A 27,785-nucleotide genomic window follows, 5' to 3' on the forward strand; every position below is an offset into this window, starting at 1 on the left:
CCTTTGGCCTAGGTCCTCATCGTGGTTTGCCACTAACTCCTTGTGAGACTGTGCCAATCCAATATCCTTTCTGGGTGTCAGTTTCCCCTTCTCTAAAATGAAAGTTGGCCTAGCATGAGGTATTCCGTAAGCCTTCTTGGGTAATTAATTTTCAGTTGGCTCGCAGGGTTTTATTCCAAAAGGAGATACTGAATTACTCCTCGGGGTAGGAAGTGGGAGCGATGATTATCTTTACTTACCTGTGTGCCAGTGTGTTAGTCGCTCAGTAGAGTCCAACTCTTTGCGACCCTATAGACTGTAGCCCACCTCTCCTCTGTCTATGGGATTTCTCAGGCAACAATACTGGAGCGGATAGCCATTCCCTTCTCCAGGGGATCTTCCTGACTCAGAGATTGAACCTGGGTTTCCTGCATCGCAGGCAGACTATTGCCTGAGCCACCAGGGAAGCCCTGACTTACCTGAAGGTAAGTGATAAATCCCATTGGACAGAGGGACAGCCCTGCCAGGACTGCTGCTGTCAAGAACTCTAAAGGCAAAAATGACCAACGGGACCCGTCTGTGCACATTAACTCCTGGGGTGCCAGGTGCTGGGATCCAGCGTCAGACCCAGAAGGCTGGGAGAGCTTCACTGAGAGGTGGACACTCAGCAAATCCCCCCACTTCTCCGGTGCCCTGGCCCCAGTCCTGGGTGCTCCAAGTCTGGAGACCTCATCCCCGGGTCAAGGCGCTCAGGGCAGCCCCAGAGGGCTGACGGAGGCCAGGCGGAGGGACGAAACCGGAAGAGGCGCTTGGACCCTGGCTTCCAGATGGGAGAGAGGGGTGGGCACCAGGGCAGAGCGAGCCCCAGGGATTGGCAGCGGCTGTGGGCAGGGCGGGCGGGCGGGCCGGGGGCGGAGTCGGGCCGTGCGTGTGAAAAACTCTGGCGGGGGCTGGGCTCTCCCCTCCTCCCCGCCCTCCTCCCCACCTCCCCTTTCCCCTCCTCCCCTCCTCCTCCCGCTCAGGTTGCAGCCTCTCCCGGGAGCCGCTCACCTTTCCCGACCAGCGGCCGCAGCTCCGAGGGCGGGCAGGGACCCCAGCAGGGCGCAGGGCCCGGCCCCTCGGCTGTCGCGGGCGGGAGCCGGCGCACCGCGGCCCCCAGGACACGCGCGGTGAGTCCGCGGGCGACTCGCGGCGGCTGGCGGGCCGGGCGGGCGGGCGGGGGGCCCGGGAGGAGGGGGCAGCGCTGCGCCGGGTAAACGGAGCAAAGGTAAACCCAGCGGCTCTTAAAGGCGCAGGTCTGCTTCTGCCAGGGGCCGGGGCTGCAGGGCGACTCCAGGGCGACGCGGGGAGGTCGGCGATCGCCGGGCGGCTGGGCCGGCGTGCTGGGGGGCGGGCGATGCCCTCCCTGCGCAGGCCGGCTCCCCGCGTCCAGGCGCTTAGGACGGAGGGCTGTTTTCTCAGGTCCGCCGCCCCTCCCGGGCGTCTCCGGCGGAACTCACTTTGGCCTCCCCCGAGCTCCTAGGAAGCAAAGTTTTTCACCCGGTCGGGAATCGGGCGCGTTCTCTGCTCCCTTCCTCCTGGGAAGGGCAAGGGTCAGGAGCCTCCAGTAATGGGAGAACCCGCCAGTGTGGGACCAGACCCCGCCTTGAAGGGCTTTCGGGGCTCCGGTGAACTTTCCAGAGAGACGGGCTGGCGCGGGTGGGAGGCCATGGCCCTAGGGCGAAGGTGGAAGGACAGGACACGTGAAGCCCTGCAGCTTCCAGCGCTAGGGGGTGTGTGGGGGTGCGGGGGTTGCGGGGGGCTCCTCTCTCCCAGGCCAACCAAAGGGGCAATGCCCCTTGCCCACCCAGGCGCAACAGGCAAAAGGTTAATTTAGTCATGGGAAGGGTGGGTGGCCAGTTGGGAGATGTGGCCTGAGGATTCTTGGGAAGGGGAGGAGATGATCAGGAATCAGAAATCTGAAGTCAGCTTTGGCTGGAGGCCTCTCTTCTCTGCCTGTTGGGGGCCAGGGTTTCTGGAGCTGTCTTCAGGCCTTGTGGTGGGAGTCCTGCGGTTGAGACAGTGACTGATCTCCATCTCCGGTGCTTGGGATCAACACCCTGCTGGGCACCAGGGGCCTTTGATCCTCTCTGAACTCCTTCCCTACAGCATGAGTGGGAGACAGCTCCCCAGAACCTCATCCCCACCCCCAGCCCAGCCCTCAGCAATTCCCCAACTGCGTCCTGAGCCCTGTGACTCACTGACACCACTGGACTGGCCCGCCAGTGTCGGCGCCCTGTGAGATTCAGCGTGCTCGTGGGGCATTTTCCACCGGGCTCAGGCACACAGCACGTTCCTGGACACTGGCCTGGGGGAGCAGAATCCTTAGGAGGAGGATGCTGGAATGTCTGGCTGACAGGTGCATCCTCAGAGATATCCCCTACCTTTCCTCTGACCTGGGCGGGGGCCGGGGGCGGGGGGTGTCTGGGACCCCTTGCTTAGGGTTGGGGGAAGGCAAAGATGGCCCCAGGCAATACTGGCTCCTAGGTTTGGGTCTGCATCCCAAGGTGTTCTGGAGAGAGGGTCACCTTGCCACGGGAGAGCTTCTGTCTCAGGTTACCCTGCTTCAGGCAGCTCCTGTGCAACTGATGAGCCTGTGAGCCTCACCTCCCCCCAGCCCTGCAAACTCCCCACCCCCTTGGTTCCTGGGACTCTTCCCTCTGGCTGCCCACCCCCAGCCAGGAGCCTTCATTCTTCCCAAACCTACTGGGGTTTCTAGAGCCAGAGTAGTTTTCAGTAAGTTACATTTGATTTCTTAATGCCTCAGTGGCTACCGTTTATCAATTATCTACGGGGAGCCAAGCAGTATGTCACATAACTTTATGAGGTAGGTATTATTTATGCATGAGTGCGTGCTAAGTCACTTTAGCCATGTGCCACTTTTGTGACCCTATGCACTGTAGCCTGCCAGGCTCCTTTGTCCATGGGATTCTTCAGGCAAGAATACTGGAGTGGGAAGCCATGCCCTCCTCCAGGGAATCTTCCTGATCCAGGGATTGAACCCGCATCTCTTAACATCTCCTGTATCAGCAGGCAGATTCTTTACCAGTAGCACCACCACAGCTGTTATTATCATCCCACTTTAGGTGAGGAAACAGAGACTCTGCGACACCAACTCTCCCCAGATCCACATAGGTGGGATCCCACTTCCTCTGACCTCAAGCCCCCTGGCTCTTAGTTCATGCCCCCATCAAGGGAGACCCCAGCCTACTCCGGAGCTGTCTGGTTCTGTATTGGTCCTTGGAGAAGGAAGGATGGGGGCTGGTGCTCTGAGTAAGGACTCTCTCACTTGTCCTGTGCCAGGCAGAGCATGGCTTCTCCATGGGTTGTGGGAGAGAGGCACCTGATCTGAGGAGCAACTAAGTTCTTGGTCTAAGACCTCGTAGGATCAAGCTGCCTGCCTTGGAAGTGCCCCCTCACCGTGGGCCTCGAGGAGAGGGAGCTGCCTTTATGTCTGCATTTGTTTTCCCTACAGACCCAGACTGTCCTCTGGTGATTTGACCTTCCTGTGCCCAGGTAGACAGGCCCCATGCCTGGCTTGGCCCCTCCCAGCTCCTACCGCAGTCTGGCCTCTACTTTCTGGGATCACCCTGCTTTGGACTTTTGTTCAGTATCTCCACCTATCCCTTCTCTGATTTGTTTTTTCCTACTCTGAGTTTGAGATCTAAAGGAGAGGGCCAGCCCAGCATGCTCTCACTGTGTGACTCCTCTCTCCCAGCAAACTCCTGAGCTTCTCCCAGCCTGTTTCCTCATCAGTGAAATGGAGGTCATAACAGGGAGGGTTGTTACCTGAATTAAATGAAGTGATGTACACTGCCTGGCACCTGGCAAATGCTAAATAACCAGTGGTTTTATTTGTTGTTTGGGAACGAATTCCTAGTTATCGCACTGTGCCTGGCTTTGGGTAGAGATGGAGGCAGGCTTTCCTAATCTCATCAAGCTGGGCCCTTAGCAGTATCTTTTCCATTCCTCCAGATTGAGGAGGAGGTCCCTGTGTAAGAGAGTGGGGGCTAGGTGGATGAGAACTCTTAGATGAGAACCTGCCAGGAGGGGACCTGCTGTGCCTTGGGACTCTACCCTCCCCTCTATCTCAGCTTCCAAGAGGAGTGGGGTGGGCCGTGGGGGCTGGAAAGCTAACAGCCTCCTGCTCTGAGGGCCCTCCGCCAGGCCTCCCTTCCCTGGGGTAAGAAGACCCTCCCCCAGTGCTCAACTGCAGGCCCAGTTCTGCTCTGTTGTCTGGGAGGGAGTGGCTGGCCCGGATCCAGACTCACCCAATTAGCTTCGCCCCTTTGGGCGTGAGTCACATTTCTCTTCTGTCCACCCTGGACCCTTCGCCCTCCTGGCATCAGCTGCTGAGTAGGCACTTTCCCATCTCTGGGGGTGGGAGCAGACCAGTGTCTTGTCGTGGGCCCCAAAGCCCATGTGCCGTTGCATGCACACAGAAGCCAGCTCTAAGGCTGGGCTCATGGCCGCTCAGACAGCCTGGGATCCAGGATCACAACAGAGCCCGGGGCTGGCCTGGCAGGAGCTGGCCCGTGGCGCAGCAGCAGACTAGGAAGAGGGGGCGCTGTGGGCGCATCTCGGCCAGACCTCCCGTTGGAAGGAGAGCCCCCCAGCTCGTGCCATCTTCAGGGTCCCGTCTACAGAGGAGGAGCGGTAAGGAGGCAGGGTGAGAAGCGCCTTTGAACTCAAGAGGGTCTTCAGGCTCCCTGACAGCATGAGCGGCCCTGGTAAGACAGGACACCCTGCTCTTGGAGACGCTGACCTGGACCTCTGAAGGGCAGTGGTGAGCCTGGGAACTCTGGGTAGTGGTTTCACCCTGTGCTCCCACCCCACCCTTCTGACGTTAAATAAAGTCTTTCCTGGAAATAGAGGGGTCGGTATAGACAAGATGACCCGATAATTTTTTAAAATATTTATTTGTTTGGCTGCCCTGGGTTTTAGTTGCAGCACGCAGGATCCTCGATCTTCCTGTAGCGTGCACGGTCTTTAGTTGTGGCATGCAAACTCTTAGTTGTGGCACGTGGGACCTGGTCCCCTAACCAGGGATCAAACCTGGGCTCCTTGCTTTGGGAGCTTGGAGTCTTAGCCACTGGACCGCCAGGGAAGTCCTGAGTGGCCTGCTAATGACGGCGTGCTGGCATGTTCATTCATTTTTGTGTGTGGAGGGTGTGTCTCTTGCCCGCCATGGGTGGGGGCAGTGTTTGAACTTCGGGGTCAGTTCAGATCCTGCCCCTGTTGCTCAGGAAGTGGTTGCCTTCGGTGAAAGACCTTGCTCACCCAAGTTTTAGTTTCCTTCTTTAGAAAATGGAGAGAGGAACAGTATTGCCTCATGAGAATTCCGATGAGATAATGTCAACGGTACTCCTCGCCTTTTGCCTTACCTGGTGTCGTGACCAAGGGCTGGTGGCAGACGGAGTCAGCGGACCGCATTTGGCAGTTCTCAGAACCCTGCCCTCTCCTTGATCCCTGTAGAAACCAGGGCTCAGGCCCCCAGCTGGGGAGGAAACTATTCTTAAAACACTTCCACGCTCCCTTACCCCAAGCGCCCTCTCCATGTTATCATTATTGTGAGAAGCTCTGGCAAAGCTCCAGAATGATTTCCGTCCTCCCCCCTCGCTTCCATAAAGGAACCTCCCCTTTTCTTTCTTTGGGGGTCCCCTCAGGAAACAGGGCTGCTTCTCCCTTCTGGCCCTGGCCACCCAGCAAAGGAGATTCTTGCTGAGAGAGCAGGCCCGGGGAGGGGGGGGGGGCATAGCTGTCCTTCCCCACATCCTGGCAGGATCCAGCACCTGGAAGCAGGTAGGGAGTAGGTCCTGTGCTGGAGGGCATCACGCTTGTGACATCAGCAGTGCTGGGTCCCTAGACCCCCTCTACCAGTAGGCCATGGGCTGAGGCCAGGAAAGGGGGCCCTAAGCCCCTCCCTGTTCCTGGCACGGAGCTCAGCTGGCAGCACCCCTTGCCACGGCTGGGCCGGGTGCCACGCTCTGGGCTGACGCCAGACCTGCCTGGCTGCTTCCCTGGGCAAGGCGGCTCTCCATGGACAGCTGATGTCCCTGATAATGGTGCCTGGTGCAAGGAATGCCATCTCTGGCCAGACCCTTGCTGTCCCTTCCAACCCCAGAACGGGCACTGAGCTCAGAGTCACAAGCCCTCGGTTCTAGTTTGGCTCTACCCCGTCGTCCAAGTGGCCTTGGGCAGGCTGCTCCCCTTTCTGAGTCTTCCCTTCTTCACCTGGTAGATGAGGGCACAGACCTGGGGATTCCTAGAACCCTGTCCAGGATGGCTGGTTTGCGATTCCAGCTTTTGCCAAGCCTGCTGGCAAGGGGAGCTGTCCTTGGAGACCCCAGGAGGGTCTTGATCCCCCAAACTCTGAAGTGCAGGGCCTTCCCCCAGCTGAGGCCGGGGTAGCTGGCCCTTGCCATAGCTCTGGTGGATGAGGAAGGCCTGGAAGGCCTCCTCCTTGTCAGACGGGAGGAGGGAAAGTACTTCCCAAGGCAGTGGGTGTGGGATTCAAACATCATACAGGCACTGATGCCAAAGGGCAAGGCTTGAAGAACCATGGCTCTTGGCCAAATCCAGCCTATATTAGTCTGACCTGTGAGCTAAGAATGATATTTATAGGTTTAAGTGGTTGGGAAAAATTCAAAAGATGAAAGTAATATTTTGTGACACTTGAAAATTACATAATACATGAAATTTAGTGTCCACGAGTGAAGGTTTACTGGAACACAGCCATGCATTCGTTTCCATCCTGTCTGTGGGTACTTTTAGGGGGATAGAGTTGTGTGACGGCAGCAGAGACCGTATGGCCACAAAGCCTAAAATACTGGCAGTCTGGCCTTTACAGGAATGCTTGCCCACCCTGCTTAGATAATCATAGTTCTCCCAAGGTTTGCACTAAACAGTTCTGGAATCTCTATCTAAAAATACTTTCTTTTCATTTAGAAAGAAGCGTTGTTCTTTTAACATAAGCAATGAAAGTTCATTATGGAAATATTAGAAGCTGCAAATAAGCAAAAAGGAGGTATTAAAATCACTCGTAATTCTGTTACCCAGTTAGATAACTACTGTTAGCATTTTAATTTAGAGCCTTCTGGAATATATATATATATATGTATTATGTGTGTATGTGTGTGTGTGTGTCCTGCTGGATTATAGACAGTGTTTGTCTACATGTATTTATAGGGTGAACATGTATGACACATATATGCCTAGCACACAGCTTTTACAAGTTGTACACAAATGCCCTTTTCATTTAAATACACATCTCAAACTGCTTGCTGTCTCAGGGACTGTCCTAGGCCCAGTGGGGTAATTCTAATATCCCAGAGCCTGGGGGAACATCCAGACCGAGGTGCCCAGCAGGCATTCGGGCCTGTGTGTGAGGCACAGGGTCGTGGTGGGGCCTGAGCTGTGAATCTGGAAGTCATCAGCACGTGGGTGGTGGTTTCCACTGCAGGAAAGTTTGAGGTCGCCAGGATGAGTGTAGAGAAGGAAGAACAGAGGACCAAAGAGGGAACTCTGAGCAGCCTGACATTCAGGGCCAGGTAGAGGAAGTGAGCTCCCAGACAGGGGAGGGAGGAGGAAGCCGGAGAACCAGGAGACGTATGAGAGCCTGGGACCGAGCCTAGAGCCTGGTGCTGGGCAGGTGCTTGTGGAATGAGACCGGGACTGGGAGAAACCAGGGCCGCTGCCCAAGCTCTGAGCGGTGGGTGCTGCTGACTGGACGTCCAAAGCATAGGATGTTCGGAGTTGTCCCAGAGCGGGCTTTGGAGACAAAGAGGAGCAGGGCGGTGGTCGTGGCTGCAGCGGCTGCTTGGACCCCGCCTAGTGAGAGGGAGGCCACGCTGAGTGTGCGGAGGCCAGCGTGCCCTGAAGGGTGGAGAATGTTGGACAGGGTCCTTCAGAATGCGGGCGTGGCATCTCTGGCCAGACTGGTGGTGGCGAGTGCGGGGAGTGCAGTATAAATAGGAATGTGGTCTGGAGATGTGGGAAACCCTCCCCTCCGGCCCCCTCACTACTCAGGAGGCAGCTGTTCCCCTGGGATGCGTGCTTGAAAGCCCCTGCCGTTTGTCGCTAAAGTTGGGCGTGGTGAAAAAACCAGAGATGTTAACAAAGATCCCCCACAGGTTGTTCAGTCTGGACGAGGGAAGACTAAAGGGAGGGTGACCTGGGCGCTCTTTATTTCTCCTCCTGTTGGTTGAATAGAGGATGGTGGGCATCAGGCTCTGTGCTTAGGCAAACAGAGTGGAAACAGATGAGCTATTTCCACTGAAATTTAGCAAGGAAGACTTAAGAAAATGTTCCAGACTCTGGAATTTTAAAAACACTGATGGTAGGTGAGGGACCTTCCTTGAGGGTCTTTCTTTAATGCACGCTGCTGAAAGGAGTGGAAAAGGGTCTCCTCTGTCTGGGAGCTGGGGTGGGCCTGGTCTGGAAGCAGATGTACGAGACAGAGGTCTTGTCTGCCCCGGCTCCTTGCTCCTGCCTCTGGTCTGGGATGTCTGGGATGGCCAGGACCAGAGCTGACAGAAGGGTACCTTGCCCCACCTTATCACTTAGAAATCCACAGCCTCTCCAGAGATTCCAGGCCAGCCTTGGCTGGGTGTCCAAAAAAGACCAAAAAAGAAAATGCCAGAAGATGATATATGTGGCTTCATTCCTTGAGCCCCAGGAAGCCAAAAAGAGTGGCGGAGTATCAGCAGGGCTGATGGGGTGGTCTGGGGTGAGGAGGGGTCATCTGTAGGGGTCAAGGTCAAGGTCTGAGCCCAGGTAGTATATGTGACCCATGAGGCCCTGGAAATCTGCCCCTGGGGGATGGGAGCCCAGGAGGAGGGCCCTGGGGCCTGCCGAGCCCCCTCCCCACAAGACCTGGGAACCCCAACTCAGCGCACGTTCATCTGGAACCTCTCTTGAGGATCGTCTCCATCCCTTGTCTCTTCCTCACCAAGCTATGGCAACTGCCTACCCTGAAGCCTGCACAGACCTCACTGGGAGCGCGGCTGCTGGGCCAGAAGCCACCGTCTCTGCCCCCACACCCCCGACCCCATGCCCCTATTGCCCTGGGGAAAGACCCTAGCTTACAGCTGAGGCTTGGAGTCCAGTGGGCAACTGGCAGCCTCTGGGCGGCCCACTTACCTCCAAACCCTCCCCGAACCAGGAACGCTCGGTTTTCGTAGATTCCCTCACTGCTCGTTTGAGGGTTTGCGCGGTGCCAAGCCCTGTGTCAGGGGCTAGAGGTGTAATGATGAGTCAGATCAGTCCTTCCCCTTAACCTGCCCACAGGCAAACTAGGGAGACAGACAAGCCAGCAGTTACAATACAGCAAGCCAAGTGCGCTGCTTGGGGACATCTAGAATGCTGCGGGAGCCCAGGTTAGGGGCCCCACGTGGCCAGCAGAATTTCAGGCTAGAGAGAATAGGAGGGGTGTGGCAGGAGGCGGGAGGAAGAGGTCACGTCTGCCTTGAGCCTTGAAGATGTGAACACTTGGTTGGCTTTCCCCTCGTCCCTGGTGCTCCGGTCCCTGGGTTCCCGTTCCTATGGAGAGTTAGGAGAACCAAAGAGGAGAAATGTCCCAGGGAGTCCTGGGCTGGCTGATGGACCCCCGGGCTTGCTTTCGTATCCCCAGGAAGAGGGCAGGGCCAGGCCACCCACTTGGGCTCAAGTCCCACCTGCTAAGAGTTGGGGCTGGCCTGACAAAGAGAAGATAAACATAGCAACAGGACCTGGCCTGCCTGAGAGTGGAAGGAAGGGTCTGCACACCGACAGAGTGTCCTGGGGGGTAAGGTCTTTGTCTTCAATGGGTCTAATGTTTAAATGTAGAGGAGAGGCTCAAATGAGCCATTACAGCACACCAGCTATGGTCTAATTCAGTATGCCCATTCATTCCATGAACACTGGCTAAGCGCCTGGTAGGTTAGGTTCCACGTGAGGCCGTGGAAGCAAAGCTGCCCCAGTCCATGCTCTTGCCCTGAAGGACATGTCAGTCTGGAGGCATCTCGTTTTACCTCCCGGGAGGAGGGGCAGCCACATGCAGCCTTCCAGGGGAAGCAGCAGCTGAGTCAGGGAGCAGTTTTACTGAGGGAAAAGTGAGGAAGACCTTCCCAGGGGTGGCCAGGAGGGTCCTTTCCTCTGAGAATGTCAGCTGTGTTCCTGAAAGCTGGACCCTCCAGGGAGGGCTGAGAGCAGAGACCAGGAGGAGACACGGGTCAAAACACAAGAGGCCTAGTCTGGCCGCTGGAGTTTGGACTTTTTCCTGAGGGTGGTGTTAATACTGAAGGATTTAAAATGGGGAAGTGACGTCATCAGAAGGCCACTGAGAAAGTCAGGTCTCACAGCCGGGGGCAACTGGATAGGAGGTTGGACATTCTCTCCATTTTGCAGATAAGGAAGCTGAGGTCTTCCCAGGTCACAGTGCTAGTAGGTGGGAGAGCTGGGGCTCCTCCCATGACTCCAAACTGCAGAGCCTTCTGGCAAGCAGGCCCGGACGGCACGTACCCTCATGATAGGACTTTTGCATCAGGTAGGATGCCATCCCTCACCATGCTGTGGCTCCTGCCCGCCCGAGGCCCACACAGGCCTCCCTGGGGGAATGGCTGCTTGCCAGAAGCTGTTCCCTCTGCCCCAGCCCACCCTGCTCCCACTGCCATGGGGAAGAATTGGGGTGCACTTGTCTAGGACAGAGGCAACCCTGGGCTCCAGACAGCCGTCTCCTGACCGGCTTCCTGTGGGTTAGTCCAGCTTGCTCCTGGAAGGCCTTCCCCACCTGCCCCCACGCATTCCGGCAGGAGCTGTGGGAATCTTCTCTGAGCTCTGTCCCTGCGTCCAGAGCATCTGTTCACTGGCAGGGTGACCACAGGCCTCTCTGTCCCTGGATCCCGGCCCCTCAGAAAGGCCCAGGCTGACGGCCTCTCCCCCAGGCTGGAGCTCTCAGAGCAAAGTGAGTGATGAGGGGTGATGAGGGCTCCGGGGCCTCTGCTTCCCTGCTCCCTCCCGGCTCCAGGCCGTCCTGGGGTGACTGGCTTCCCCTGAGGTTTGTTACAAGCTAGGGAAACCAAAGCCTCAAGCCGTGCAGGGCAGGGTCAGTGAGAGGGTGCAGGAAGAGATGCTATCTGCCAGGTCCCTGCAGGCACGGTTCTGCTGGGGGAAGGGGTGTCTCTGAAGTCCCAGCGTGTGACGTGTGCAGAGTTGGTCAGCCGTGGCCCCTGCTTATTTTTAAAACCTGCCCATGGGCCCAGAGTGGCCGAGGCAGGGCCAGGAAGCGAGCAGCAGAGAGTGTCATGAGGACCATAGCTGGTGGTCAGCCTTTGGGAACGAGGGACAGACCCTCGGGGCTTCGGAAAGTGGGCAGTTGGAAATTACTTCCTTCATCCCCTAGCCCTGGGCTCGCAGAGACTGAGACCTAAAAGAAAAGAAAACAAAACAAAGCAAAAGGGGGGACTTGGAAAAGCACTCGCGTGCCTGGAACTCAGTAGGTGCTCCAAGTGCTGATGACACAGCCAGATTGCTGTGTGCCACAGAGCTAACCTGGCGGTCGAAGCGCGCCTGGTGAGGGGCGTGAGCAGAGTCCTCCCCGCGGCCTCCCCATGGATGACGCACTTTCACGAGGGTGCCCGTCGGGAGGGTGCCCGCCTGGGGAGGCTTCTGGAGGCCTGGGACCCGAACCACAGGCCATGGTGGGGAGTGGGGAGGACTGAGCCCCAGAGGAAGGTGGTGCTGCCTCTGAAGGGCCCTGGGTTGCAGGCTGCGAATCAGGGCTTTTTAAAAATAAACTGTATCTCTTTGTTATTTTGGCTGTGCTGGGTCTTTGTGGCTGGGCACCAGCCTTCCCTAGCTGTGGAGCACGGGCTTTTCTTGTTGCAGAGCGCAGGCTCAGCTGTTGTGGCCCTCAGGCTCAGCTAGTCCGCAGTGTGTGGGATCTTTGCAGGCCAGGGGTTGAACCCGCATCCCCTGCATTGACAGGTGGATTCTTAACCACTGGACCACAGGGAAGTCCCAGTGAGGGCTTTATTCAGGAGGAAGGCAAAGAGGCTTCTCATAAGGTTTCCTGAGGGATCTCAGAGCTGGCTTCCCTGAGATTTAGGAGGAAAAGCTGACCTCGCCCTCTGCAATAGCCTGCAGCCAAATTCCTGTGAGAGGGAGCCCATGGCCCAGCTTCCTGGCATGTTCTGCCAGCCTCCTTCTCTGTCTCCAGGATCTGCCCGTCTGGGTCTTCCAGGTGTCCCAGCCGGAGGGCGGGGGTTAGTTCTGGGTCCTGGCAGAGGTTGTCCTGGGGGCGGGGAGCCTCTGCGCCTCCTGGACAGGGGGTGAAGGGCCTACAGGTTGGCGGCCTCCCCGGGAATGGACGCTGTCCACCGGGGGGCTGAGGGCCCTGCCTGGCGGTGTCAGCCATGGGGACCCCTCCTGCCTGCCCTGCCCTCTCTGTCTAGAGGCTCTGGCCTGCCCACCGCTGACCACGTCCCCTGCTTCCTGTTCCTCTTCCATCCCAAGGTCTCAAAGCGCCTTGTGGACGGTAGGAATGTCTGTGAGGGGTGTGTGTTATAGCATGAGCTTTATATGGACCTCTTTTCTGATATTTTTACATCTGTGCCGGAAGCCGAGGGAAGAAAAGAGAGAAGAGAGCTAACATTTTCTGAGTGCCTTCCTTGTGTCAACTCAGCACCCCCACTCAGACATCAGCGAACATAAAGCTCGTGCCCAAAACCCACCAGGCCTCCGCTCCCAGTGCCCTCACCCCCACGGTGGCCGCCCGTCCTTCCCTGGCTCAGGCCAACCCCTTCAGAGCCCCGCATGACTCTTTCCCGACTCCCCCAGTCGCAGTCTGTCAGCAAATCCCCCCGGCTGCCCCTCTGTGATAGGCCGGGAGCCAGCGCTTCTCCCGCCTCCGCTGCACCACTCTGATCCCAGCCATCACCCCTGTCACTGCCACCTCCTGGCCAGGCTCCCTGCAGCCCCTGTGCTGCGGTCAGAGGGAGCCTGTTAGAACCTAAACCCAATCAGATCACTCATGCCCTCAGGCCCTCCCAGACCCCGCAGGGACCCAGCACGATCTGCCCCTCTCTGCTCTCCAGACCACCCCAAACTCACTTCTGCCTCAGGACCTTTTCACTTGCCATTTCCCTGTCAACTGCTTCCCCCAGATTCTGTATGACTAGCTCCCTCCCCGGTACCTTCTCAGAATTTTCCTCAAAAGATGCCACCTTCTCAAGGAAGACGTCCTGATCACCCTATTTAAAATTCCAACACCTCACCTCTCACGCCCCATCTCTTTCCTGTTTTTTCTCCCTTGCACATGTCACCATCTAACATGTTGTGGATTTTATTTAATTATATTTAACTATATTGTCTGCTACCTCTCCCCACCCCCATTAGAGCGTCAGCACCGTGAGGACAGGATTAGTGCCCATTTTGTTCACGAGTAGATTCTCAGGGTCAGCAACAGCGCCTGGCATGCAGTAGATATTCAGTAAATAATCATGGAATGAAAGACGAGCCGAAACTACGAGCGATGGCATCCCTACGAGCGATGGCTGCACGCTGTCCTCGGCCTGCTGGCGTTAGCGCAGAACTGCCATCTGGGGTTGTCTGGCTTTGAATTTGGGGGGAGGGTGGAGGAGACCTGGGAGGCAGAGAATAGCACTTACAACCTGGGCCTCTGGAGGGGCAGGGGGCATTTCTAGCGAGGAGAAGAAAGGAGCAATGCAGTCATGGAGCATGTGCACTTGGCAACAGCCAGGAAGTTCCTGCATGATTTTGAGCAAGTCAGTTCCCCTCTGGGAGCCAGCGAGGATTGGAATGGTGGCTCTGTGAGTGCCCGCTCCGGCCAGCACTCCAGGAGCCCTGCCCTTTCTCACGGCAGCCTCTGGAGAAGTGTCAGTGTCCTCCTGGCCCGGCTCCCCCTTCCTCCTGTGCGACGCACTTCTCTGGCTGGCTGGTGTGCGCCCAGGAGGAAGTGATGGCAGGTAGGTGAGAACTTCATGGACTCACCTAGGCAGCAGGAAGGGCTGGGGTCTGCCTTCCAATCCTGCAGCTCCCAAGAGGGACTGCTCCTTCAACACCACCCCACACCCAGCCAGGCCAGCATCTCTGAACGCGCGTCTCCCTCTTCCCCTGGCACCGGTTGCCCGGGGACAGCCCCAGATGGCTCCCTGGCCCTGGGGACAAAGGCCACACTGTGCCCAGCCCTGGGCTGGCTTCAGGCTGGGTGACACTGAGCCCTTCTGTCCCCCGACGCGGGTGAGGGGCCGACTGCACGAAGGTAACAGGCCTTTTTCCTGTCTCCCTTCCCCCTTGACCCTCAAATCTGAGGAGCTGACACTCCCAAGAAAGAAGTGACAGAGGCATCTTGTGTCCTGAGCTAGGAAACAACAGATCATTCACTGCTCAGTCTGCCCTGTTGCACTCAGACCCTGCTGGGTTCAATGCCCCAATTGTCCCCATCGGAGAGCAGTGTCCACTCTCTGCGTGGTTACTGCTGCCTGCTCCCCGGCCGCCATCAGGAGGCCCATCCCGACGTCTCGCCCCCATTGCTGCTGCTGCAGCAGCAGCCACTTCCTCTCTGTCTTCTCAGGCTGGCTGAGAGCAGCTGGTCCCCCGGTGTCGTCTGCATCGCTTGGCTCCGCATTCCTGCTCGTCTCCAGTTTCACTCTTTCCATGCTTCCTGGTTCCGCTAGTGGCTCCTTGCTCTTAACTTAGCCACGAGGAGGGTGGGTGGAATTTAGTGGTTCTCCTTTGCCTTGTAGAAATTGGGGACCTCCCTCCCACAAGGCTTTTGATGAGTTTCCCTTCCCCTCCCCTCCAGGCAAGAGCGAGGGCGTCAGATTTATGGCAGCTCCTGGTGGATTCCTGAGTCACCAACTCAACCCGCCATCCCATAAATCCCAGACTGTAGGACAGCTTTATGGGGAGCCCTGTTTCTAGAAGAGGACGTGACTGCCCCCCACCACCTTGGCGAAACACAGACCTCAGGAAGCCAAGTGCCCAGTTCCCCCGCCCCCTAGGATGACCATGACTGAGCTTGGGGCACCAGTCTGAGAAGGGCAGTCATTTCCTCCCCTCCCAGGGGGTCTTGTGCTCCACTCAGCATTCACCCCACCTTCCTGTGTCTCCCCCACCCCCTGGGTTCCCCATCACAGCACATTAGGGCCATCTGAAAACCTGGGCAGATTCCATCCCTTACCTGGACCTCAGCTACTTCCCAACCATGGCTCTAATGTTCAGATCACTGGGAATGGTTTTTAAAAACACATTTTCCCAGGCACCATCCTCAGAGCTTCAGTTCTAGAATCTGAGAGTGAGACCGAGGAATCGGAATTTTTTCTGACACTCCTTGCTGATGCTGATGTTCACCCAACTTGTAAACAGGTGGTCTGTGCAACGGGGAGATCTCCACTCTCCCGTCGTGTGGGAGGTGTTAGCGAACATGCAGGGCATGTCGAGGTCCTCCTGTCACTGGAACTTACACACTGCCTCCATCAGGAAGCCCCCGTTCCTGCCCCCATTTCCCTGTGAGCTCTACACAAGAATGAGGTGGCTGGCAGCCTCTGGGAGCTTTCTGTCCATATGAATCCTGCAGACTGCAGGCTTGGGATATCACACAGAGCCCAGAGGAGCAGCTGAGGTTGACTGATGGGGATGAGTTGGAGATGGAGAAGCAGGGAAGCTCCAGGCTGGTGATGTTTGCAGGGAAGCTGCAAGAGGAGTTCTCAGCTCAGGAACTTCACCTCAGGAGCCCTCACAGCCCCAAGTCCTTGAGAAGAGGGACCAGGCTTCACTCACCACTAGCCCCAGTGCCTGGCTCTTCATTTATTGGGCTGAACTGGCAAGACTTCAGGGCCCACTGGCAGAGATAGGCTCAGAGGGCAGTGTGGACCTGAGGCCTATTCTCTGAGAGGTGCCAGCCTGAGGAAGCAAAGGGTCTGAGCTAGGAGAGCTGGAAGGTCTCAACTTAGCTTCCTTTGGAGGCAGTCAGGAGCCTGCAGGCCCAGGGGAAGGACCTTTTCCAGGCTGGTTGAGGACAGAAGGATATGATCATTACACAAAGTAAACATGTTACTGACCCATCATCCCTTAAACCAGGATTCAGGGGGGGCCTGGTTGCCTTGGCAACTGGTTACTGGCCAGTGGCAGTGCTGAGAGCATCCTCTGGGGAGGGGCCATGCTTGGTGCATGGGTGAAACCCGGAGAGAGTGCAGGGTGGTCCCTTCCATCACAGGGCGGGCCCTGATGGCTTCTTGGCAGGCGTGGGGGGTGGGGGGTGCCTGGTGAGGCCTCTTGATCCCAGCCCCACTGTAGCTGAGGGAGAAGTGGGCAGAGCAGAATGAGGGGGCGGACACGCCGGAAGCTTATGAAACCACGGAGGGGAGGGGAGGGGAGGTGTGACAGCCCCACTCTGAGTTTTCAGGGCAGAACAGAGAAGGAAGAGTAGGCGTGAAGAAGCAGTGGCACCAGCACTGAGAGGCCAGCAGGATGTCCCCTTCTCAGAGGCCAAGACGGCTGTGCAGCCTCGGGAGGGAACCCCTCCTGGCTGGGGAGGGGGCCCAGGGGCAAGCAGACAGCCCGCCCCGCTGCTTCATTGTCTGTGCTGCAGTGGAGGCCCTGCCTGCTGGCTTCTGTGTGGGAAGGACCGACAGTGCTCTGCGTCCTCTCCCCAGGGGGCCCTATCTGTTTCCGGCAAATTTCTGGCTTTGCCCTGAGACATTCAGCTGCTCCGGACCTCCCATATTTCAGCAGGAGAGATGGGAGCAGGGCCAGGTCCTCCCCTCGTCCTCCCCTCATGCCTTTCCTCTCTTTTCCTGTCTCCTGGGGACTCACAGCAAACCAGAGAGGGGCTTCTAGGTGTCAGTATTATGAAATGGTTTGGGCCAGACTGCATTACAAGGGTGTAGGCTAAGGTATGTTCAGCTTATGGACATCCATCAGTTAGGCTTACTGGCTGTTGGCATATTTGGTCTCCTCCATGTAAGTTGGTAAAGAGCTGCTGGCCCAGGGGCCACCTGGTTCTGGTATCCTCCCTGCCCCCCAGCCTCCTTCCAGAACTCTCTAGGCCTCTGGCAGCTAAAAGGCTACCGTCTGGCCCTGGGGAGGCTTTCAGGATCCCATTGGCACATCAAGCCACTATTATGAGCCATACTTTTCTCTGCTTCTTGATACACATTGTGAATATCTCCCCAGGGGCAGGGAATCCAGAGAGGATAAGATTCCCAGGAAGGAAGACGGTTAGGAACATGTCGCCCTGGCCCGCAAGTACAGGGTGATTGACAGAGCTCGATGGGAAGACCCAGGATTCACATCTGTTGTTGACCAGACTCGCTGCACATTCTCATCTGTTCTTACCCGTTCTCATCCATTCTCACTCGTTCTCAACTATTCTCACCTGTTCTCATCCGTTCTCATCCGTTCTCACCCATTCTCATCTGTTCTCACCCATTCTCACATGTTCTCATCCATTTGCACCCGTTCGCACCTGTTCTCATACATTCACACCATTCTCACCCGTTCTCATCTGTTCACACCCGTTCTCATCCGTCCGCACCTGTTCTCACCCGTTCTCACATGTTCTCATCCATTTGCACCCGTTTGCACCTGTTCTCATACATTCACACCATTCTCACCCGTTCTCATCTGTTCACACCCGTTCTCATCCATTCGCACCTGTCCTCACCTGTTCTCACCTTTTCTCATCTGTTCTCACCTGTTCTCACCCATGCTCACCCATTCTCACCTGTTCTCATCCATTCTCACCTGTTCTCATCCATCCTCACCAGTTCTGATCCATTCTCATCCGTTCGCACCTGTTCTCACCTGTTTTCATCCGTTCTCATCCATTCTCATTTGTTCTCATCCATTCCCACCTGTTCTCATCTTTTTTCATCTGTTCTCACCCGTTCTCACCCATTCTCACCCGTTCTCACCCATTCTCACCCGTTCTCATCTTTTTTCACCTGTTCTCATCCGTTCTCACCTGTTCTCATCCGTTCTCACCTGTTATCATCCATTCTCACCAGTTCTCACCCGTTCTCACCCGTTCTCACCCGTTCTCACCTCTCCTGCCCCAGGACCCGCCACTGCTCCCTGCCAATCATGAGCAAGATGAAGAACTTTAAGCGCCGCTTCTCCCTATCTGTGCCCCGCACTGAGACCATTGAGGAGTCCTTGGCAGAGTTCACAGAGCAGTTCAACCAGCTCCACAACAGGCGCAACGAGGGTGAGGGGTCTGGGGCCCTTCCCCCCCCCTCCCCTCCCCTGCCTTCCTGCACACCAGCACAACTGGCCCCGGTGGGGAAGGACAGAGGTCAGGGTGGACTGGACTCCCCACTCCGCCCCCATCCTGGGGCAGAGGCTGGGAGTAGCTGATGCCTCTCCCTTCAGACCTGCAGCTCGGTCCTCTTGGTGGAGACCCCCAGCCAGAGTCCAGCACCTTCTCCCCCACAGACAGTGGGAAGGACCTCGGGCAGCTGTCCCCAGGCGTGCAGTACCGGCGGCAGAACCAACGCCGCTTCTCCATGGAGGTGAGGGGCTCCAGGCTCTATGCTATGGACGTGATAAGAGACACATCCACAAGTGTGTGTGCCCAGGAAGGTGGTTGCCTCGGAGCCAGACTTCAGGGGTTCAAAACCCAGCTCTGCTATTGATTAGATCTGTAACTTCGAGCAGGTTACTCAGCCTCTGCCTACCAGTCTCCTTATGTTAAAATGATCATGATGAAGATGAAATGAGTTAATATATGCCACGTGCTCAGAACATTCCTGGTACACAGCAAGGGCTAGACAATTTGACTACTGTTCTTATGGCCCATATCCATGTGCCCAAATGTATGAAAAGCAGGCTTACAGAAGCACAGTGTCTACAGGAATCTCATGCTACAGATGGTGACTCTGAGGCCCAGAGAGGGCAAGGGACCTCCTGAGGTCACCCGGCACCACCTGGATGTTCACGTTTGCCTCTGAGCACAACTTTGAAGAAATCCCCACCCATGATTCAATCCTGCTAGGACTGTTCACAGGGAAAGCGAGACCCAGGATGGGAGATGCAGGCCCCACAAGCCCTGGCTACCTGGGAGCAAACTCGGACACCTTGTCTCATCCTGGCCCCTGTAGGACATCAGTAAGAGGCTCTCTCTGCCCATGGACATCCGCTTGCCCCAGGAATTCCTACAGAAGCTGCAGCTGGAGAGCCCAGACCTACCCAAACCGCTCACCCGAATGTCCCGCCGCGCCTCTCTGGTGAGTCCTAAGAGGGTCAGAGTTCACCAGAATGGCCACCCACTCCCGTGCATGGCCCGGGTTTAGCCTGTCCCAGTTGAGGCCTGCAGCGATTTCCAGGGAGGTTTCTGGGCCTCTGGCGCCACCTGCTGGCCAGGGAGGATTCCCACAGCGGATCCTCCTTTGTCAATCTCCATTCCCTAGAAGCGACTTAGCAGCAGCAGCAGCAGCAGTTGGGTCCCACTAGTGATGAAGCCCACTCTGGGTTCCAGAGTCTTCACTGAGATGAGATCAGTAAGCCAGCTGGCACGTGTTTCTGAGCTTTGGCCTGTCAGATTTCCTTGGGGAATCTTATAAAACACAGATTCTGATCCCCCATCCATATGCCTACAGAATCAGACTCTGGGTGGTGGGGCCCGGGAATCCGTACTTTTAAGGGTTGTAGTGCAAGGAGATCCAACAATCCATCCTAAAGGAGGTCAGTCCTGGGTGTTTATTGGAAGGACTGATGTTGAAGCTGAAACTCCAATACTTTGGCCACCTGATGCAAAAAACTGACTCATTTGAAAAGACCCTGATGCTGGGAAAGATTGGGGGCAGGAGAAGAAGGGGACGACAAAGGATGAGATGGTTGGATGGCATCACCGACTCAACAGACACGGGTTTGGGTGGACTCTGGGAGTTGGTGGTGGACAGGGAAGCCTGGAGTGCTGTGGTTCATGGGGTCTCAAAGAGTCGGACACAACTGAGCAACTGAACTGAACTGAACTGGAGTGCTGAGCGAGAGCAAGTGTGGGAGGCCGTAGGGAAGTGGGTTCTGAACTGGACACTCAAGGTGCGGTGTCAAAAAGGCACAGTTCCTGTCCTTGAGAGGCTTCTGAGCAGGATGGAGACAGGTGATGAGGGCGTGGGGCAATCCCAGGCCTGCACCCCGGGCTCTGGCCCCTGCACTGTCTTGGGAGAAAGAAACTCACTCCCAGGGACAGAGAGAAGAGGGGGAGAGAACGACTGGCACTGCCCTCCCCCTGCTCGCCCCCGACCCACAGGGTCTCGTTCCCTTCCCACCTGGAGCCCGGGGCAGGGCGATCGACCGTATGCGGGGGCCTTCAGGCTCACAGATGCTCTGTCTCTCTTTCAGTCAGATATCGGCTTTGGGAAACTGGAAACATACGTGAAACTGGACAAACTGGGGGAGGTAAGAGGCCAGGTTGCCAGGCAGGATGGCGAGGAGGAGAAAGGGGTCTCCCCAGCCTCCCCTGGTCTGCACTCACACGCCCCTGCCCACAGCTCCTGCCATCCACACTCTTGGCCATGCAGTCTTGCCCAGCCTTTGGCAGGTATTAAGGTGGGCCCAGGTCCTGGAGGAGGCCCTGAGGCCCTGAGGATGGAGTGGCTGATGGACTCTGGGGCAGAATGCAGTCTTTTTATTCTGCAAGTATTTCATGCCTAGGATCACGTCCCAGCTCCACTGTTGGCTAGCTGTGTGGCCTGGGGTGAGCTCTGGAGTGATCTCCCCCTGTGCCTTGATTTCCCCCTCTGTTAGTGGAGGTGGTAACTCTTCTACCTCATAGGGCACTGTGTCCCTAGAATAAGCTTTTGTGCTGTGTATTTACTGGCTATTTCTGTTATCACTGCACTGGCCTTTGTGTTCCAGGCTGGGGGTGGGCAATGGTTTACAGAGAGGAGGAGGGTGTAGCCCTGTCCTTCTAGGAAGCCAGAGGAGACCTGCATGTAAGCATCGACAGAATATAAGGAAGAACAAAGCTAATGCTATAGTAGAGGGGCACCTCGCCTGCTGGCAGCTTACAGGAGAGACATTCCTTCTGACGGGGGAGGAGTTAAGGACAGCTTCACAGAGAAGCAGGCTTTGGAGGAATGGGAACTTCAGTGAAGGGTACGGGGTGGGGAGGGTAGGCAGGGCGTGCATGCCAAGTCACTTCAGTCATGTCCGCCTCTTTGAGACCCCTTGGACTGTAGCCCACCAGGCTCCTCTGTCCGTGGGATTTCCCAGGCAGGAATACTGGAGTGGGTTGCCATTTCCTCCTCCAGTTGGCAGGGCAGTCTGGCCCACGTCACAGCCCGGGCAGAGGCACAGAGAGGAGGGCGCTGGACAGAGGAGAGCTGGCCCTGAGTGCGGTTCTTGCTCCCAGGGAACCTATGCCACAGTCTTCAAGGGGCGCAGCAAACTGACAGAGAACCTCGTGGCCCTGAAGGAGATCCGGCTGGAGCACGAGGAGGGGGCGCCCTGCACTGCCATCCGCGAGGGTGCGCACCCCAGGGTCCTGCAGGCTTGGGGCTCCGGGGGGGTCCTGAGCCTGGGGGCAGCTAGGGGCCAGGAGACACGGCTGGGGTGGGGACCCCCGAGGCTGATCCCAGGAAGAGGGGTGAGGGGCACGTGGGGCTCAGGCACGCCTGTCGCCCGTAGTGTCTCTCCTGCGGAACCTGAAACACGCCAACATCGTGACCCTGCACGACCTCGTGCACACGGAGCGCTCCCTCACCCTGGTGTTTGAGTACCTGGTGAGTGGGCGTGGGGCCGGGGCGGGGGTGGGGGCGGCCCGGGCCTCGTTCTCAGAGGCTCCCAGCAGGAATGGCCAAGGGCCCAGGCTTAGGGGTGGCTCGGAGCCGGGGCCTGTCCCACTCCTGGGCTGGGCCCCACCTCCGGGAGCGCTTCTGGCCAGGGTTCGGGTCAGGCTGGGGCTGAGCCAGGCCCCGTGTTCCAGGACCGTGACCTGAAGCAGTATCTGGACCACTGTGGAAACCTCATGAGCATGCACAACGTCAAGGTGAGAGCCTGCTTGTCACGGACCGCCCCCCCAGGGCTGGTGTAACCCTCCCTGCTTCCAGCACATCTGTCCATGGACCGCCCCCCACCCCAGGGCTGGTGTAACCCTCCCCGCTTCCAGCACATCTGTCCATGGACCACCCCCCAGGGCTGGTGTAACCCTCCCCACTTCCAGCTCATCTGTCCATGGGCCGCCCCCCCAGGGCTGGTGTAACGCTCCCACTTCCAGCACGTCTGTCACTAGAGAGCACCAGTTACCTGCCAGGGTGAAGAGGAGCTTCCGGGGAAGCTCACAGGAGTGAATGGCCCCTTCTGTGTGTGCGCACCGGGCAGGTTCCCCGGCCCACAGTGGCCCCTCTCAGCTCCCCACTGGAGCGCTCTCCTGCCCACCCTGCTGCCTCCTCTGCGTGCCCTGTGCCCTCCCCTCGGGTGGGGCCCAGGACGGGGCATCCACGTGGGCAGGAGAACCAGGTAGCCTCCAGTAGCTCCCCTCCACCTGGTCGTGTCCCCCACCCCGTCCCAGCCCCAAGGCAGGGGTGCAGGCTCCCTTCTTCCCCAGCCACGGGGCGTGCTCCCACCTCAGGCTGCCCCTTCCCTTCTCTCTCTGCAGATTTTCATGTTCCAGCTGCTCCGGGGCCTCGCCTACTGCCACCGCCGCAAGATCCTGCACCGGGACCTGAAGCCCCAGAACCTGCTCATCAACGAGAGAGGGGAGCTGAAGCTGGCCGATTTTGGTGAGGGCCAGAGCCTGCGGGGCTGGGAGGACCCCACAGTCTCTCTGGGATGCGGGCGCCGTGGAGCGGGGAGGTGCAGTGACGGTTTGCTCCTAGGACTGGCCCGGGCCAAGTCAGTGCCCACGAAGACCTACTCCAATGAGGTGGTGACCCTGTGGTACAGGCCCCCCGACGTGCTGCTGGGGTCCACGGAGTACTCCACCCCCCTTGACATGTGGTAAGCGAGCCTGTGGGACCTCCCGACTCGCCTCTGTAGCCCCATGGGCTTCTTCAAAGGACTGTCTAACCTCCTTTGAATAAAAGCTACGTGGCATCCTACTGAACTGGATGTCAGAGAACTAAGTCAGAGCTACATCGGGGTTTCCCTGGTTCTCAACAGACTGTGCTGGGCTGTGCTTCTGAAATACCCCCCAGGAGCACGCAGAGGGTACAGGAGAGCCCCCACAGTGCATATGATGAATCTTCCCCAAGCATCAGTTCTGCTGAAAAATTTAGAAGGGATGCATTATTTTTGTATTAAAATTAACACACACAGGATTCAGTGTAGAACGAAAAGTTGGCCCAGGTTTCCAGGCAAAACACAGGTCCCCGATGAATGGCCTCTGCCGTATGCAGGGGTTTCCTTGGAGAGTGGATCTGTGGGCTTCTTTCTTCCCAATGGACAAACTTTGAGATAGTGCAGCTTGAAGAGCTGCCACGGGGTGCTGGCTATGTAGACGCCAACCCTACAGAGTAAAAGGGGGAGAGCTCAAAGCGTCCTGGAGCCCAGAAGCTCCCCAGACGGAGACTGCAGTGGGGGGCCGTGCTGTGCTAGAAGCCTCGGCAGCCTTGGGCACCCCACCCCTGTGCCGCGGAGCGTGGTGGAGCAGCGCCAGGAGTGCGGGGGCAAGGAGGCCCAGGCTGACGTCGGCCCTGCCCATCGCTCCCTGCAGGGGTGTGGGCTGCATCCAGTACGAGATGGCCACAGGGAGGCCGCTCTTCCCAGGCTCCACGGTCAAGGAGGAGCTGCACCTCATCTTCCGACTCCTCGGTCAGTCTCCTGCCGCTCCCTCCATCTCACCTCGAGGGGGCGCCAGCACCCCGTCCAGCACGGACACTTCCTGGGACCGGGGCGATCCTCCAGGGCTGGGGTCCCGGTGGTCGCGGCCACTCTCTGCCCCCACCTCCTCCCTTACCACACCCCCCGCCCCCAACATCGCCCTCGGCCCTGGCCTCTCACCCTCCCAACCCCTTCTCATCTCCCCAGGGACCCCCACGGAAGAGACGTGGCCCGGTGTGATGGCCCTGACCGAGTTCCGAGCCTACAACTTCCCCCGGTACCTCCCCCAGCCGCTCCTCAGCCACGTTCCCAGGTAGCCCCTCCTCCCCGCTCCTGTCCGCTGTGGTCCTCACGGTCCCTCGGGGAAGCGGCCTGGGGGCTCGCCGCGCCCCCGCAGGCCTGCGCTAGCTCCTTCCTCCCGCAGGTTGGACCCTGACGGCATCAACCTCTTGAGCAGCCTCCTCCTGGTGAGTGTGCTCCCTGCCGGCCGGGACCCAGCAGGCAGGGAGCTGAAGCCTCAGGACGTCACCCTGGCCCCCAGTCCCAGCCCCGGCCCGACTTGGGGCTCCCTGGGACCCCCCGCCCCCCGGCACGGGAGGAGCGCTGGCCTCCCCAGACTTCAGAGCAGGCATGCTCCAAACGGAAACCCCAGTTCAAACACTAGCTGCGTAGCCCGTGGGCAGGTTACAGAACTTAGCTGTGCCTGGCTTGGCTCAATTGCACAGTAGAGTGAATCACTCACACCTTGTAAGATGGTTGTGAGGGTAAAGTGAGGTTGCTGAAGACACTTAAAACGGTGCCTGTCTTGCTTAAGCGCACGGTAAGGGTGGTTCTTAATATTACTTGTTAGTATTACTGGTATTCAAGTTATAATTGTGTATGCTTTCGCATCTGTATTTCCATCCCCAGAGGAGATCAGTCTCTTTATGTCCCGTGTCTGGTTTTCTCCTGGTGGCTGGGGACCTGGGACCCTGAGCTCTGGGCCAGTCTTGAGCTGGGATAGCAGCTAGGTGGAGAAGGCAATGGCAGCCCACTCCAGTACTCTTGCCTGGAGAATCCCAGGGATGGAGGAGCCTGGTAGGCTGCCGTCTATGGGGTCGCACTGAGTCAGACACGACTGAATCGACTTAGCAGCAGCAGCAGCTAGGTGACCCCAGGGGTTGCTCAGGTCAGCCTAGCCCTCCCATCTGGGCCAGGGGACTAAGTGTAGGGGTCATATTGCCAGCGGGGTTCCTGCAGCCGCCGCCCTCTGCCTTTCAGTATGAATCCAAGAGCCGCGTGTCAGCAGAGGCGGCCCTGAGGCACCCCTACTTCCGGTCTCTGGGGGAGCGCGTGCACCAGCTGGAAGACAGTGAGTGCGAGGGGGACGCTGGGGGGGCCTCCCTGGACCCGGGAGCGGGGCAGCGGGTCTGGGCGAGGAGGGCGAGATCCCAGAGCCCAGGGCCTGGGTCTGGCTGAGCAGCTTGGTTCCCTGTCCCCGGGTTTTCCTTCATAACAAGGGGAGCAAGCCCGGTCATCCTGGGGCTGCCAGCCCTGACTGAAGGGGTGCCCCCGGCTCCCCGTGCATGGTGGGCGAGAGGCCGCAGATGGCAGGAGCGGAGCCGGTTCACTGAGCTGTCTCCCGGCCTGTGCCCTCTCTGCCCGCAGCTGCCTCCCTCTTCTCCCTGAAGGAGATCCAGCTCCAGAAGGACCCCGGCTACCGGGGCCTGGCCTTCCAGCAGCCAGGTAGGGGCCTGTCCTCCCCACCACCCGCCCCGACTAGAGGAGGCCAGGGTGGGCAGCGCTTGCCTTCCCGAGGAACAGAGATAGGGCCGGGAGATGGGGGCTCCTCCCCGACCCAGGCCTCTCTTCCGGGGGCCTGCAGGGAGCAGGGCAGGGCCGGTTTCCCTATCTGCTGCCCAGGCTTCCTCCCTGTGTCTTCCTCCTCAACCCACACCCCAGACAGAACGCCGCATCTGAGAGTAGCCCCATGAAGGTGCACCCGTTTCCTGGTGCCTTCTGTCGGCAAATTCTGAGCTCCGGGTGTAGCCTCTATCCTGGGAGAATTGTACTTATTTCCAGACTAGCTGATGGCCTCAGACATGCTAAGTGCTTTCAACATAGCATCTTATTTAATCTTAAAATTTTCCTTGAAGTTGATACCATTAGTTAGTGCTCCCCATTTCTCAGGCAAGGAGACTGAGGCTCTGGGAGGCTGAGTTGCAATTTCACACAGTGAGTGAGTAGAAGGGATGGGATTAGAGCTCAGGACTGACCAGCTCCTGAGCGCATGCTCTTGCTGGCTCTGGCAGAGCAGTCCGCCCCTGCTCATCTCAGGCGACCTTGGCCCCCGCCTCCTCCTTGCAGCCCCACATCTTTCCTTCCATTTTCCAGGGCGAGGGAAGAACCGGCGGCAGAGCATCTTCTGAGTTGCGCCCGCCCTGCTGTGGCCCAGGGGCGAGAGGTCACACCGTGCACAGCTGCAGCGGGATGGAGCCCATGCGGCCTCGGAGGACAGATGCGTGAGGGCTAGTGGCCGGCCCGGGAGACCTCGGGCAGCCCTGCTGGCCGTGGCTGCTTCCTCTCCCTGCTTTCCATGTGCCTCCCCAGTGCCCTTGTCCCAGACACCAACCCCTCCACTGCCTGCCCTGGGGCCAGGCATGAGCTGCTTCCCTTGGAAGAGGTGGTGGGCAGAGAGCGACCTCAGGCACTTTCCCACCCTGAAGCCCTCGGGCACCTGCAGGGAACCCACAGGGACTGGAGAGTCCAGAGGCTGAGCTGAGCACTGTGCCTTGGACATGGGCACCACTGTGCCCCCCGACCTCCCGGGGACCTGCCTGCCTGCCTGCCTCATCAGTTTGGTTGAGACCCTTTCAGGCCCCTGGGAGCCCGCACATCTTTCCCCTGTTTCCCCTCCGAGAGCAGGAAGTGACATGGCACCTTGTCTGGGACCCTGGAACCCTGGGTGCCAACGTTTGTGCCAAATCCCCTCCCACCTGAGGGGCCGGCTGTCCCCAGAGCGACAGAGCCGCACCCCCTCTCCCATTGCCCCTGACTTGTCCCCACGGCCTGCTCCTTGCCAGGGACCCTGTGTGCTGCTGGTGGCCCAGCCAGTCCCGTGGGGCCCTGGCCCCCTGGCCACGCTCTTGCATCTCGGTGGAGCCCGCCCTCCCCCCCAGTCTGAGCGGGATCGCCTAAAACTGCAGGCAGTAGAGCACGCACTGCCCTGGGAGCTCTGCCTCCCGCTTCTACCAGTCTGGCTCTCCTGAGAGCTCTTCCTGCTAATCATCCCCGAGTGCTGGTGGGCCCGCCCTGGACCAGCATCCTACGGGCAGCACCCAGGTGTGCAGGCTCACCCTGAGCCTGGTGCCAGGCCGGCCCCAGCTCCATGGTGTTGGCACAGCCTCCCTCTTCTGCTCCTCCCCAGTGCCCGTGGCTCTGTCCTTGCTCCGGCCTGTCTGGAGCCTCCCCATGCCCAGAGGAGGCCAGGCCCACAGTCTGAGGTGCAGGAAGGTGGGGCGGGATGGGGTCGGCTCTTACCCTGAGCCCCAGGGGACTGGGAGTGTGTGGGGCTGTGGCCCCCGAGAAGGTGCCTCCACCCCAGCTATGGAGCATGCCTCTTGTATTCCCAAAGTCTCAACACTGGGCTGGGTCTTAGATGTCAAGGCCAAAGGGAGACCAGGCCCCCTGCCCACCCCCTTCTGCCTGAGGAGCGGCCGTGGAGGGTCTTGGCTTATCCATAAGTCCCCCGCACCCCCCACCACTGTACTGTGAATGACAGATAATATATTTAATTCATGTGGTACAGAAAGGAGTGAGCAGTCTCCTGCACAAAAGCTGATGTTGACAGACTGATGCCAAAGGTGGGGGACGGAAGGGCCTCCCCAGGCCCCCTGAGTGCAGGCCAGGCTTGTGTCTGTGCAGATAAAGTGGAGAGTGGTTGGTGTGTGTCCCTGAGCCCACTCTGGGCGTGGGCCTGGTGCCCTGTACTCTCCCTGCTGTATTCTGGATGCTGCTCCTCCAGG

General features: G+C 58.3%; 1 protein-coding gene across 1 annotated transcript; it reads left to right on the plus strand.

Moving 5' to 3' along the window:
* Positions 1–899: 899 nt before the first annotated feature.
* Positions 900–27,571, plus strand: CDK18 (cyclin dependent kinase 18). Its single transcript, XM_027564280.1, has 16 exons — positions 900–1,148; positions 18,078–18,226; positions 18,391–18,530; positions 19,119–19,244; positions 20,362–20,418; positions 21,374–21,488; positions 21,649–21,743; positions 21,947–22,009; positions 22,619–22,742; positions 22,839–22,959; positions 23,675–23,772; positions 23,989–24,094; positions 24,206–24,248; positions 25,042–25,132; positions 25,429–25,506; positions 26,155–27,571. The coding sequence occupies exons 2-16, from the start codon at positions 18,103–18,105 to the stop codon at positions 26,187–26,189; spliced, it is 1,416 nt and encodes a 471-aa protein (XP_027420081.1). The 5' UTR covers positions 900–1,148; positions 18,078–18,102; the 3' UTR covers positions 26,190–27,571.
* The last annotated feature ends 214 nt before the right edge of the window (positions 27,572–27,785 follow it).

The sequence above is a fragment of the Bos indicus x Bos taurus genome, chromosome 16 (genome assembly GCF_003369695.1).
Source record: "Bos indicus x Bos taurus breed Angus x Brahman F1 hybrid chromosome 16, Bos_hybrid_MaternalHap_v2.0, whole genome shotgun sequence".
Taxonomy (NCBI): Eukaryota; Metazoa; Chordata; class Mammalia; order Artiodactyla; family Bovidae; genus Bos; species Bos indicus x Bos taurus.